The sequence below is a fragment of the Styela clava genome, chromosome 5, assembly GCF_964204865.1.
Source record: "Styela clava chromosome 5, kaStyClav1.hap1.2, whole genome shotgun sequence".
Taxonomy (NCBI): domain Eukaryota; kingdom Metazoa; phylum Chordata; class Ascidiacea; order Stolidobranchia; family Styelidae; genus Styela; species Styela clava.
In genome coordinates this window covers 3,637,321-3,650,361 of record NC_135254.1, presented here as the reverse complement: position 1 = coordinate 3,650,361, position 13,041 = coordinate 3,637,321, and the positions used below count along the sequence as shown (strand labels likewise).

At 38.0% G+C, this 13,041-nt stretch overlaps 3 protein-coding genes across 2 annotated transcripts in view; all 3 read left to right on the top strand.

Annotated features, from left to right (window-relative positions):
- The window catches only part of LOC120332866 (FGFR1 oncogene partner 2 homolog), a 424,145-nt gene that overhangs the window by 154,579 nt on the left and 256,525 nt on the right, over positions 1–13,041 (top strand).
- Positions 1–13,041, top strand: part of LOC120329781 (FGFR1 oncogene partner 2 homolog) — a 443,159-nt gene that overhangs the window by 237,040 nt on the left and 193,078 nt on the right. The window lies entirely within an intron of this gene.
- Positions 534–1,688, top strand: LOC144423026 (uncharacterized). Its single transcript, XM_078113188.1, has one exon. It carries the CDS (start codon positions 632–634, stop codon positions 1,376–1,378), a length of 747 nt encoding a protein of 248 aa, XP_077969314.1. The 5' UTR covers positions 534–631; the 3' UTR covers positions 1,379–1,688.

Here is a 13,041-nt window from a genome sequence, read left to right as displayed (position 1 = left end):
TGTGGTCGTCCGGTAGCTTTTACTTCCCGTACACTATCTAAAAGTGAAATAAAGTACCCTTCAATTGAAAAAGAAGCTGCTTCTATTATAGAAGCAGTCAGAAAATGGAGTTATTTGTTACATGGAAGAAAGTTTTGCTTAATTACAGATCAACGGGCCCTGTCTTTCATTTTCCAAAAAAACCATAAAAGCAAAATTAAAAACACTAAATTGTCATTGTGGAAATTGGAACTTAGTTGCTACAATTATACTGTTGTTCATTGAGCCGGGATTGATAATGTAGCCCCTGATACTATGTCTCGAATAAGTTGCCTTTTTGGCAATCCTGATTTTGACCTCAAAAGTATTCATGAACAACTTGGTCGCCCGGGTGTTAGGAGATTGTCACATTTCATCAGATCTAAGAATCTGCCTTTCTCTACTGAAGATGTAAAACACATTTGCTCCAACTGTCAGCAATGTGCGGAGCTAAAGCCGCGATATTTTAAAGGCAATTACAAGCATGAATTAATTAGAGCAACTGGAACGAATCAGCATTGATTTCAAGGGTCCCGTTTGCGGTAAAAAGCAGTATATTCTGATAATTGTTGACGAATACAGTCGTTTTCCATTCGCCTATCCTTGTAAAGATATGACTTCTACAACTGTGATACAGTGCCTTTCTTCCTTATTTTCACTGGTGGGATTACCTGAATACGTACATAGCGATAGAGGCCGGTCATTCTTATCAAGAGATGTTACGGAGTTTCTTGCAAGAAGGGGCGTTGCTAACAGCAATTCCACTCCGTACCATCCAACAGGAAATGCTCAGCGTGAAAGGATCAATCAAACGTTATGGAAGACTATAAAGCTACTTTTGGCTTCTCAAAAATTACCAGAGGCTGCCTGGGAAATTGTCTTACCTGATGCCTTGCATAACGTAAGATCTTTATTATGTACGTCTACTAACTCGACTCCACATGAACGGTTGTTTGGTTTTCAACGACGATCGATGCTGGGCCAATCGCTCCCCGATTGGCTACTTTCAAGGGGTAGTGTGTTGCTTCGAAAATTCGTTCGGACAAAGACCGAACCTCTCTGCGACGTGGTGGATCTATTGGATGCCAATTCCAAATATGCACTGGTACGCCACTCAGATGGAAGACAAACTACAGTTTCTGTGAAAGACTTGGCGCCATGTCCCGACCAATCTAAAGCTAAACCAACCGAGACTCCAAATGATTTGAATGACGCTGATTTGCCAGAAGCTCAGGATGAATTAAATTCTACTTCGGATGAAAATTCGGAAACTCCCGTAGAAGATACTGAAAGCCCTCAACTTCGTCGCTCTGGTAGAATACGTAAGAGCCCGGATTGGTACGGAGATAGAATCTCTTAGCTTTATTCTACGGAGTGCTATTTTCATTTTGTAATTTTCGTGCATACTTTATATTCTGTTATATATATACATGATCTTTCTGGGTGGGGTGATTGTGATGAAATTGAATTAGCGCCACCTAATGTGGCCAACGAGGCACCATCGTTAATAGTCTCGTGGCTATGCGAAGGTTTTATTTGGTTAGCGTGCGTCAGGATTGCTACATCTTGTAACTTGTTCTTTTTCTTGTTTTAGTATAGTAGTAATCTTTAAGTTAATAAAAGCCTAGAAAACAGTCTAAATGAGTTTTCCTCGAATGGTTTCACTACAGGTATTAACATGGACTCCATTGTTCTCCGTTTGGAGAACATGTTGCAGATAGGACAGCATATTGTTGCATTGGATACGACCTGCGAGGATTACCGGTGATAGCCACTAATCACCCAATTTTGCCCGCTGGCGACCCTCCAATCCCGATTATATCCGATATACCTGTTGGGCAATTATCCTCAACAGACATGACTGCATTCAGTTTTAATGCTGAAAACATAAAAGTGGTTAGTTCAAATTTCATCGAAAGTTGTATACATAATTATTGCGATGGCCGATATGGAATTGACTGTCCAGCCAGTTATGGCCAGAATAGAATGCTGGTGGATCAAATCAAAATACATATACCCGGCATGCAACTTAAATGGGAGCCATACAGCAGCAGGATGTTGACGTTGGCCGTTTTCAAACGGGATTTGCTGTCTGTATCGCCTGCGACAACAATCGATTACCGAAAAATGTTGGGATTCTTAAAAATGTCACTACGTCAACACAAAGGCTACCGGGATATTAGGTTGGTTTCGGCCTGAGAAACGTTCTTCCGACACGGTCACATGCAAATTCAAACTGCATATAAGCGATTTGGTAATAATGGGATCAAAGTTACTGGAATTCGGACACGAACCTGTCGCCACACGTGTCACCACAGAGACCGTGTCGGAAGAATGTGAAATCCCCTATAAAAAAACAAGAAACGATGAACCATCAACATCCATTGGACAAAATTTCCCGGAATCGGAATACCATGAACTTGTCGCCACAGAGATTGTGTCCACAGAGAGTGTGCCGGAAGAAGAATAAATTCCATCAACAGCCATCAACATTTTATACATTTCCATTTCAATGTTTCATTTCAATTGTTTTATTTGGTATTGTGTACAATTTAAAATAAAATATTAAATCTTCCAAATTATTTTCAGTAATGATTTTTGCATATTGCGGGCCTCTGAGAGGTCTTGTTGGCAATCTGAATGTCGTGTTCGTGAATTGTCACTATATGGTGATCAAGAACTATGACGTCATTGTCAAGCACGTTGCGCTGCGGACATTCCTGAAGGACATTCGGATAGCGAAGCTGGTCGCGGAAACATATCTCTTGCTGGATGAACTCTTATAGGATTTTCAGTTAACTTGTATAATTTGCGTGTTTGCTTTATATAAGCATTATAAATTAACACGCTAACACCGCTATAATGTATTGAATTGCTTTTTAAGCGTAACTTAAATTTCATTATATGTTAATAAAAATGGTCAAATGTTTTTTATTACCTTTTTGGTCTATTGTTGTATATATCAAACAACCAAAGTATGTAAGCTAAACATCACGCAGAAAAAACAATGACAATATTCATTTGGTAACACATGTTAAAATACCATTAAAATCCTATGAAAATAAATTTGTTTTATATAACAGGGTATAAAGTAAAAAAGAGATGTCTGCCATATTAACTGAATTGAATCATAAAGGGCTAGCGCACGTTCTGAAGACAGTGCGTGGTCAATACGAAGAGGTTTGCCTGGACGATATAACTTTGCTAGATGGAGAAGAGATGAAACCCAATGTCAAAATCGTCGGTGATATTCTCCATGTAGCAGTTCCTGCCAGAAGTCGTAAGCCGGAAAGTGAACAGTTTTGTGTGGCGTCAACAAACATGAAATGGGATGATACAGAGTGTTACCGTTTAATTTACATAAAATTTGGCCATACAATCGCATGTCTCGTTGCACAGACTTCGCTCAAGTCTGTCACTTTGCGGCTTGAGGAGAAGTTGTCAATCGGAAAACCATGTACTATTGTGAAACCAATTTGCTTACGGTACTGGGGTTATCTCCCGGTTCTCCGTACAGATCAACCAATTCTACCAGCACCTGAAGAAACAAACAGTTTAATATGTTCAAACTTGCCAGTTGGAATATTACGGCAAGAAGTGAAAAAACCCATTTGTATAACCCAAGAACAACTCAGAGTGTTGGGAGTTAGTTTCGTTGAGGTTTGTTTGCACAATTTGTGCAACGGCCGTTATGGCACAAACTGCCCAAGCGGCAGCTCTGATGCTTATGAGCTTGCACCTGCAGTTTACATTGGAGGGCAAGAATAACGCTGAAACGACTTATATTAGCAGAAATTTGGGACTAAAAGTTTTCGATAATGAGTATTTATTAAGTATTGCTCATCGAAAGCAAAATTTCTTGTAAATGAGTCGATTCTTAAAGGTGTCTTTGACGCAGCATTGTGGGTATTAATTGGTACAAAGATAAAGGGGATAATGTACATTATATCGGAATGCAATACCAGGTTTACATAAGTTCACTCACTGTTGTTGGCGAAGACCTCCCTCGTTATAGTATACAAGTTTAATTAAGTGTATTTATTATGTTGTCATCACACTTAGTTTTTTCCTGGTTACGTTTTATTTTGGTATATATAATCTATTGATTTAACATGAAATATCTGAAATGCTCGTGTATTTATCTTTTTTGGATAGTCTGCCAAATGATAAAAATGGGCGAGTTGTCCAGTGATTTTTTATGGTATCTCGAGAACGGTAATAGGTAGAGATGTCATATTTGGGTTATACGAGATGATTGAGGACAAGTTTATGACAAAAATATTTTGGTCACGGACCGAGAAACCCGTCTTTTTCTTAATGATAAAAAAAACGCGAGAGTTGTATGAAACACACCACAAACGTTAAAGTAGCTATGAGAAACTCGGAAATGGGTACCTGTAAATTATGTGAACCGAAATGGCGAACATGTACTACGTTTACATGGACACGATAATCGTTTTACCAAAAAACGTTCCCACATCGTATTTCGGACAATCGAACGTCAAAATATGTCTTGTGTTTACATGGATACCATTGAATTTCGATCCGGTTTAAAATCGTGGCATCGTACTTGGCGTTAAATACCATTGCCAGTTTCATGCTCCGCGGCTGCTTTTAAATTCGGTTCAACTGCAGAACATGAATCCATTTTTGTTCAAAATGTTTACAAGTCAACGATCTTGTACGTCTTGATAATTTTCTCGTTTATATGAAACAGAGCAAAGTTACAAATTTCGCAAATACGCTGTTAGTTTTTCATATCTTTTATCTTGCATATTTCGAAATATCAGTACATATCAATTACAAACGCTTGGCGATTTTCAACACTTTACTTACTACACTACAGCGACGTTTCCCAGGCAATCGGGGATTATTGCGTTGGTTACGAACTTTATTTATTTTACCATGATGCTCGTTTGTATAGAATATAAACCACATTAAAGAGTTCAAAATTAGGCGTGCAGAGGCTTGGAACAACTGTTCTAGGATTTATTCCAAATGTATCTCTGTAGTCATTCCATTAAGTTGATGTACAAAACCTTCCCCTCATTAAGCTTTTTTGTGGAGAAAATCTATTTATATCGTAAAGGCTTGCTATCCATATACTCTGATAGGAGTAGGACCATGCCACAACACAATGGTTTTGATTTTATTACTGTGCGATGTATGTAATGAAACAACAACATTGGATCAACAGAGCTGCTAATCGTTTCAGTTTCTTATGCAGATGATAAACAAATGAAAAACAAAGCTCATCGTAATAATCACATGTTATGTGAGTCGTCCCATCAACACAGCGCAGACGTATTATCTTGTTGAAAGTAGACCATACGGCCTTCACTTTATAACGTATTTGTTGGAAACTACAAATGTAAAAACATCAAGCTTTAGTAACCAGCCAATTGAAAAACTGAAAACATACTGCTAGTCAAGAATTTAACATAGTTTGTATTTGATAATATTTCAACGAAAATCAATTGCAATTTTCTAAAAATTGAGTAGAGATAACTATTCAGAAAACCACTAAAATTTATGAATCAAAATGCTGAAACTGTATAACATAACGACTGTACTCCAAAACCTTTTCCTGTATCCCTTCGCTGTCAACTGTTTCTCAACTTCTTTGTACAAAACTTCTGATCTAGACTCCCCTCGGTCAAGCAGAGCAACCAGATTCATTTCTCGAACAATACCAAGCAGTGTTTTAAGCAGTGTCGTTGTCCTCCCACTTAGCTTTCGGACTTGGCATTGTCTCCATTTCACTCACAAACATAAACTGTACTACTACTTTTCTGCGATAACTAATGTTTAAATATTGCTAAATGCTATGAATGCAATTCATTATGTCAAGAAATAAAATTTTTGAAATAAAAAACGATAATCGATTTAACTGATACAGTACCGGTATCGTATTTTTGGTGTATGAATAGGCCTATAACATGCCCAACGTTTTGACGTTTGCTTTGCTAGACTAGGGTAGGGTTGAAAAGCTCCAAACGGCCATAGGCCTATTCTTGTCCACTAGTTCCTGACTCGTATCAGTGCTGTACTTGTGTTTAACATCCTACTATCTGACTGTACCCTTTGCTAAATTACACACCGTAATCCGGGGAACTTCTACACTTACATATGTATCAGTCATTTGTAGCACTAGAATTCCGCGACTTTACCGTACTCAATATTTTATATTCAGACCAAGTTACCGGTACCGTCAGACCGTAATGCATTGTGCATTACAGGCTGTTGGTCGGTCCAAAAGAATTTTAACATATTCCGCAAGTAAAGAATTTTATCTACAACTAATAATTACTTCAAACAGCTCAAACTAGCTTGCAATTGCAACGCTGTCGCCCTGAAAGCATTACTGCACTAGGTTCACAGAAGCGCAGAGCAAGAGACCTCGAAAACGCCGAAGTAAAACCGTCAGCGCGTCCCTGTTCGCGCGTGCGAGGGAAGCATCGTGCCTGCTAATCTACCCTGTGCAATCGTGCTGGAATATCACGATGCAAATACGCTGAGTCATGATTGGCGATCGAAGTGTTTACATGAACACGATTCGCTCAAAATACGGTTTTGGCACGATAATCGTTGCCATGTAAACGCACTGGATGGGGGCACTACGCCGGACGAATCTCCGCCATTCGTCCGGCGTGACGACATGCCACACGAAATAACCATCACGACAGCATTACTTCGTTAAAAACAATTTCAAACAGACATCTCCTTTATCCTCGCGGGTAGCGCAGCGACCTCTTCTGGATGATTTTAGTAGGGCAGATAGTGGGATTATTGTGCGCATTATTACAAAATTTGAAAAAAAAATCACAAGTCACAATGTTATATGACTGTGTATGAAATGTGCTAGTCTCTGTTGTTCACAAAATAAAAATTCAGGAGAGGCCTAATTTGGATGCCCAGTATAACAACTACGATTGAATGTTCAATGTTTCAATATGTTCAATATTTATACTAGTTTATATGACGGCAATATCCTTCAAAATTAATTTTTGTTTTGGATGCAGAAGAAATCTACTGGCTTCTGACATTGCCTTCCTTACGGAACAAAGACTAGCTTGCATTAAATGAGGTATTACCATATTTTTCAATGTTTTTAAGATTTAATCACTTATATATTTTATATTGAATTTTTTCAAAATAACATAACCTTTTCTACTGCAAAGGACAAGCACAGCTCTATTTTTTTATGTTTTGTGTTTGTTTTTGTGTCTAATTATATAGAAGCCATATCAGTGATGATCTCCTGCTATTGGGTGTTTACCTTACAAACTTTGGTGGGGATTTCTTTTTCATTCACAGTGTAGAACCTCTCGGCTCAAAACGGAAAAAATATTGGTATTTTTTCGGAGTGAGAATAATAGTGACGCTGATCAAACATGTTTGCAGGCGACAAAATCAATAGAATGTTGTATCAGATTTATTCTGTAATAATATCGATGCAGTACAAGGCTCTTTTGTCATACACATAGGACGATCTTTACCGTATTCCAAATACAGCGTCAACGCGAAGATGCAGAAGGATGCGAAACATCACCACTGTTTTCGCAAACGCCAAGAGATCACAATTTTGGTAAAGAGTTTGACCTTCGGAAACAAATATTTCAGAGTACCATGAGCAAGAAAGTTTTCCTCTTTTTAAAGAAGAAGAGCCGCCAAAACAAACTGTCTTGAAGATTTAGAAGTATCTGAATTCTGCATTTATAAATTGGCTATCAATTCATCATTGTTGAAATTTTATATCGAGTGCAGGTATGTAAAGATTGTTAGCATCCCGCATGTTTATCTTCTCCTATTCCGTGCGCCGCACTAGACGAGGTCCTATGAATTTGCGAAAAATATTTACAGTACAGTCTTTTGTGTACAAAAATATTGTCGTTATAAATAAGCAAAAAGGATTCCCGCCCCTCTGTACAATAACCGTTTTGGTATGAAATATGCAATTTTTGGTCATCGTTTACAGCAAGTTTAGAAACATACTTATCAAAAAAATTTCTAAAGCAGGCTCAACTGTCGGAATGCAGAAAATATCGAAAGATGTGGGGGACATATAATAAATAAACAAAATCACTTTTGTATTATATATTTGCGATTTTTGACCGCTATTCACGGCAAGTTTAAAACACATTTTCTCGATTATTTTTCTAGGTCGTTTTTTTGTGTTCTCTGAAACAGGATTGTTCCTTTGATATACACAAAATATAGGTTTTTGAAAAACCTAATTGGGAACATTTACATTGAAGTAAGAACAATTGGTTGTATAATAAATAAACCAAGATCACATTTCGGCGATGACACCCGGTTACATTATTGAAACAATTTACGTAGGAATTTATGTTATTGCAGAATTGGTTGGTGAGTAGTGAAACCCAGGTATTTGCCTCCACCTCCAAACACTGTCTGCTTGGATAAGCTGCACTTTAAAAACCCTCGAGGGACTATTATAAAGAACAAACCAGGGGTTGATTTTACCAGATGAAACTTTTCGATAAAATATGTACCCTAAAAAATTCGGATTTAGCCTTCAAATAAACTGGAATTTACCCATTATATATGGATAAGATTCCTGGAACGGGTGTTGCTGGTATTGAGATTCATTCACTTCTACAAGTGATAAAAAGAAAGGTCATATGAGGATATTCCGCTTCATCTAAAAGCCAACCACTCAAAAAATTATAGTCCAAGTCAGTAGGGTTTGAAATGTGGTGTGCACGAGGAAAATAGTCAAAAGAAAAGCACACGTGTGCGGAAGTTGCCTGAGAAAACAAGTAAAAGTTGTAAGAAGAAAATTGTCGGAAAGATTTTTGTTGTTATTTGTGAGGGAAATTTTTTTGATAATAAGGAGTAAGAAGGTTGGATTTAGTGTTAGATAAGTTAAAAATGGTTTCGTGATATTTGGGATGGGGTTTAAAGATTTGTAGTGAGGTTCAAACGTGATTATTATAGCCAAGCAATAAAACATTCCCTCTAAAGGGTGACAAAACATCCCTTATCAGGACAACAGGGCATGAAAAAAAACATTTTAAGGGAGTGCTAAGTTGCACTGCAGTTGTACCCCCGAAGGATAAATTTTCCTGTGGTGTGGTCATCCATCAGCACCCAAAAAAAGGATGTATGAGGAAGGCGTAATCAAATGAATAAATAAAGTGTGAGTGCTTTCAAGAAACGCTCCATGTTAGCCTGGGACCTATTCAGAAATCACTTAACTAAAAAAGCAAAGCTGTCTCTAAAGAGGTCAGACCACATATGAGAACTATTTCACTTCAGTGGTTTGCGTGCGATTCAAATCCATACTCTCGGTCCTGAACATGAGACCTCCTCGTCGAGGAGATCCCGAAGTGAGCTGCACTGGTCTTGCTCTGTTGCTTCGCCGTGCTACTCGGGAAACCGCAGTTACGTACGTTGATCGAAAGGGTATGGAAGTTGTTCTTTTCATCTCAGGTAAGTGAGTTGCTTTTTCAACAAATAAAAATTTAGTTAGATAGTGAAAGTTTAATTCAAACTTCTTTCGCATCTATTTTATCGCTGCTGAACTTTAAAGGACCGGTAAATGGTACTGGTGGGATCCCGGTGCAGCGTATTAGCATGCTGGGTTGTTGTTTTGAAATAGAGAATTAAATCATAACGTACGAAGTGTGGTATTGTTCAGACTTAATTCTTGGTCAAGATTTCATGAAGTTGCACAGTAGTGTGACTTTTGTTATGAAGGGTGGAAATGAACACCTTCGTATTCATGGAGAAAATAATTATAAAACTGCTTGCAATGTAGCCGCTGCAAATATAGAACGCCCTCGCTTGTTTAGACATCTCTCTGATGACTGGAAACCAATAGCAACACCATCACGTCAATACAAAAAAGATGATTTAATTTTTATACGTAATGAAGTGCAAAAACTCTTGAAGGATGGTGTTATTGAACCTGCTGAAACGCCATGGCGAGCTCAAGTACTTGTAACTAAAAATGACCGACATCAAAAGAGGATGGTGATTGACTATTTCATGACAATAGACAAGTTTACACTATTAGATGGCTTTCCTTTGCCAAGAATTGACAAAATGGTAAACGACATTTCTAAATTTAAGGTATTTAGCACTTTGGATCTAAAAAGCGCATATCACCAGTTACTTCTGGCTAAAAAAGACCGGCCATTCACTGGATTTGAAGCTGATGGTAACCTATATCAGTTTTGTAGAGTTCCTTTCGGTGTCACAAATGGAGTTTCAGCTTGCCAAAGGACGATGAGTGCTTTAATCCAGAAATATAATCTCAAGAGAGTTTTCGTTTACCTAGACAACATAACAATTTGTGGAATGACTGAGGGGGATCATGATATCAATTTAAATGCATTCTTAGAAGCTTCAATAAAGGAAAATTTTACATTCAATAGTGCCAAAACGTGGGATATAGAGTTTCTTGTGGCAAAATCAAGCCTGATCCAGAGAGATTACAGCCATTATGGAAATTACCCATTCCGAGAACGAGCAAAGAATTAAAACGATGTGTTGGACTCTTCGCATACTATGCCAAATGGATTCGTGACTATTCATGGAAAATTGCCCCACCGAATAAAGACTGCCAATTGCCACTAAATGATGAAGCTACAACTGCATTCTTGAATTTGCGTAAGGACCTTGCTAATGCGTGTTTAAAAACAATATCAGATGATGAACCATTCACAGTTAAAACTGATGCATCTGATGTTGCTATTGCTGCTGTGTTGGCCCAGAATGGGTGTCCTGTTTCTTTCTTATCTCGTACACTGAGCAATAGTGAAAAGCGGTATCCAGCAATAGAGAAAGAAGCTATGGCAATAATAGAGGCGACACGTAAATGGGGGCATTACTTACATGGACGCCATTTCAGATTGTTTACAGATCAAAAAGCAATATCATTTATATTTGATCCTACCAGAAGAAGCAAAATAAAGAATACTAAACTACAGCTGTGGCGACTCGAACTGGGTTCCTTTTTCTACACGATTGAGCACAAGCCAGGATCTGAAAATACTGCTGCAGATACTTTGTCTAGAATTTTGTGCTTCTTTGTCCCACATTGATAAATTTAATAAAATACACAAGGAGCTGGGTCATCCTGGAGTTACCAGACTGAATCATTTTATTAAAAGCCAAAATCTACCTTTTTCTCTTTAGGAAGAACGGACGGAATACTTGTTCTAACTGTCGAATTTGTTCTGAGATGAAGCCCTGCTTTTTCAAGCCTGAGGAGAAACCTCTTATTAAGGCAATGCAGCCGTGGGAGCTGAGTGTTGACTTCAAAGGGCCATTGAAGGGTCCCAGACCTTATTTATTGGTTATCATAGATGAAATGAGTCGGTTTCCATTTGCATTTGCCTGTGCTGACATGAAAAGCGCTACGGTTTTAGAGTGTTTATCTCGATTGTTCAGCTTGTTTGGTTTTCCAAGTTTTGTGCATTCTGACAGAGGAGGATCTTTCTCATCTCATGAATTCAAGTCCTTTTTGCATTTTCGTGGAGTTAGTGCAAGCCGAACAACTCCATATCATCCTACTGGAAATGCACAATGCACCAATGAAAATGCACTGGATACGCCATTCGCTATTTGATTAAGATCTACAGGTTCTAAATCTAACCTAAAATAGCTGGATATAGTCTAACCCTTCAACATTCGCTGTCAAACTCAACATCTAATTTCAACAGCGAGATGTCAAACAACAACAACAGTGTAGCTTCATCAAGCCGAAGCCCAAACAACGCTTAAGCAGGAGCCTACCCGATCCTGGCTTATCACCAATCGGTCCCATTTCACAACATCTCGAGGGATACACAAATTTCCATATAGCACTCCAGGAGGCAATTCAAACTAACATCATGAATCAACTTCCATCTCTGATAGCAACATGCCTTGCCGAAAATTTTACCTCTGCAAATATCACCTCAGAATATCTACCCCTGAGTCCTGGTTTGAAAGAGTGCATGGAAGAACAAATGGTATCTCTTACAGAAATCAAACAAGATATAGCATCCATTAAAGATTCTCAAAACTTTCAATCAGATAAATATGATGAAATTTTATCCAAACAAAAAGTAACAGAAGAATCCCTAAACCAATATGGCAAAAGAATACGGGATCTGGAAGACCTTATCTACGATCTTGAGGAAGAACTTTTCTATGCCACTGAAATAATAGAGGAGCACGAACGTCGATCCAGATTAGACAACCTTGAATTCCACGGTATTGCTCCTAACATTAATGAAGACACTGATAATCTTGTCATGGAAATAGGTAAAATGATAAATGTCGAAATAAAACCTTCCGACATCTCTATAACTCATCGCTCTCCAACTCACAACTCTAAAATTCATAAGCCCATAGTGGCAAAATTCACCAACCGAAAAATCCGCTCCAAAATCTTAAAAAACCGCCACCTAATTAAATCTGCGGCCAACACAACATCGATAAGAAATATGGCCAAAGTATTTATTGTTGAGAACCTGACTGATAAAAATAAAAACCTCTTCTATCAAGCGAAACGTCTCAAAAAACGTTGCGGATATGCCTTCCTTTGGACTTCAAATGGCAAGGTTTTGATGAGGAAGAATAAAGATACCAACACTTTACCTATTGTTAATGAAGAGGACTTGAACAAAATAAGATAAGTCTACTCTTGGTCACAATTTTCTTATTTTTTTTAAAAACGCCACCCTTTCATTCTGTAATGAATTACCTAAGATTCTCTAACAACTGTTCATATGATACTTGTAGTGGGACTTCTGTCACAATATGCCCCTTATGCTACCTGATCTACCTCTTCACATCAGCTTTTGTGTTCATACTTAAGATTTTTCTTGCAAAAATTCTGTTTAAACAATACCACTGGGCCAAGAACTAAATTCTAACCTTAGCTCATGGGAATCGACAAGCTTCCACCCTCACGTTCCTACAGTTCTGTGTCGATATCTAGAAATATCTTCTATAAACAAAGAAACGTCCACTTTTTTACCCTCTGATCTCATTGTCTTACATCTT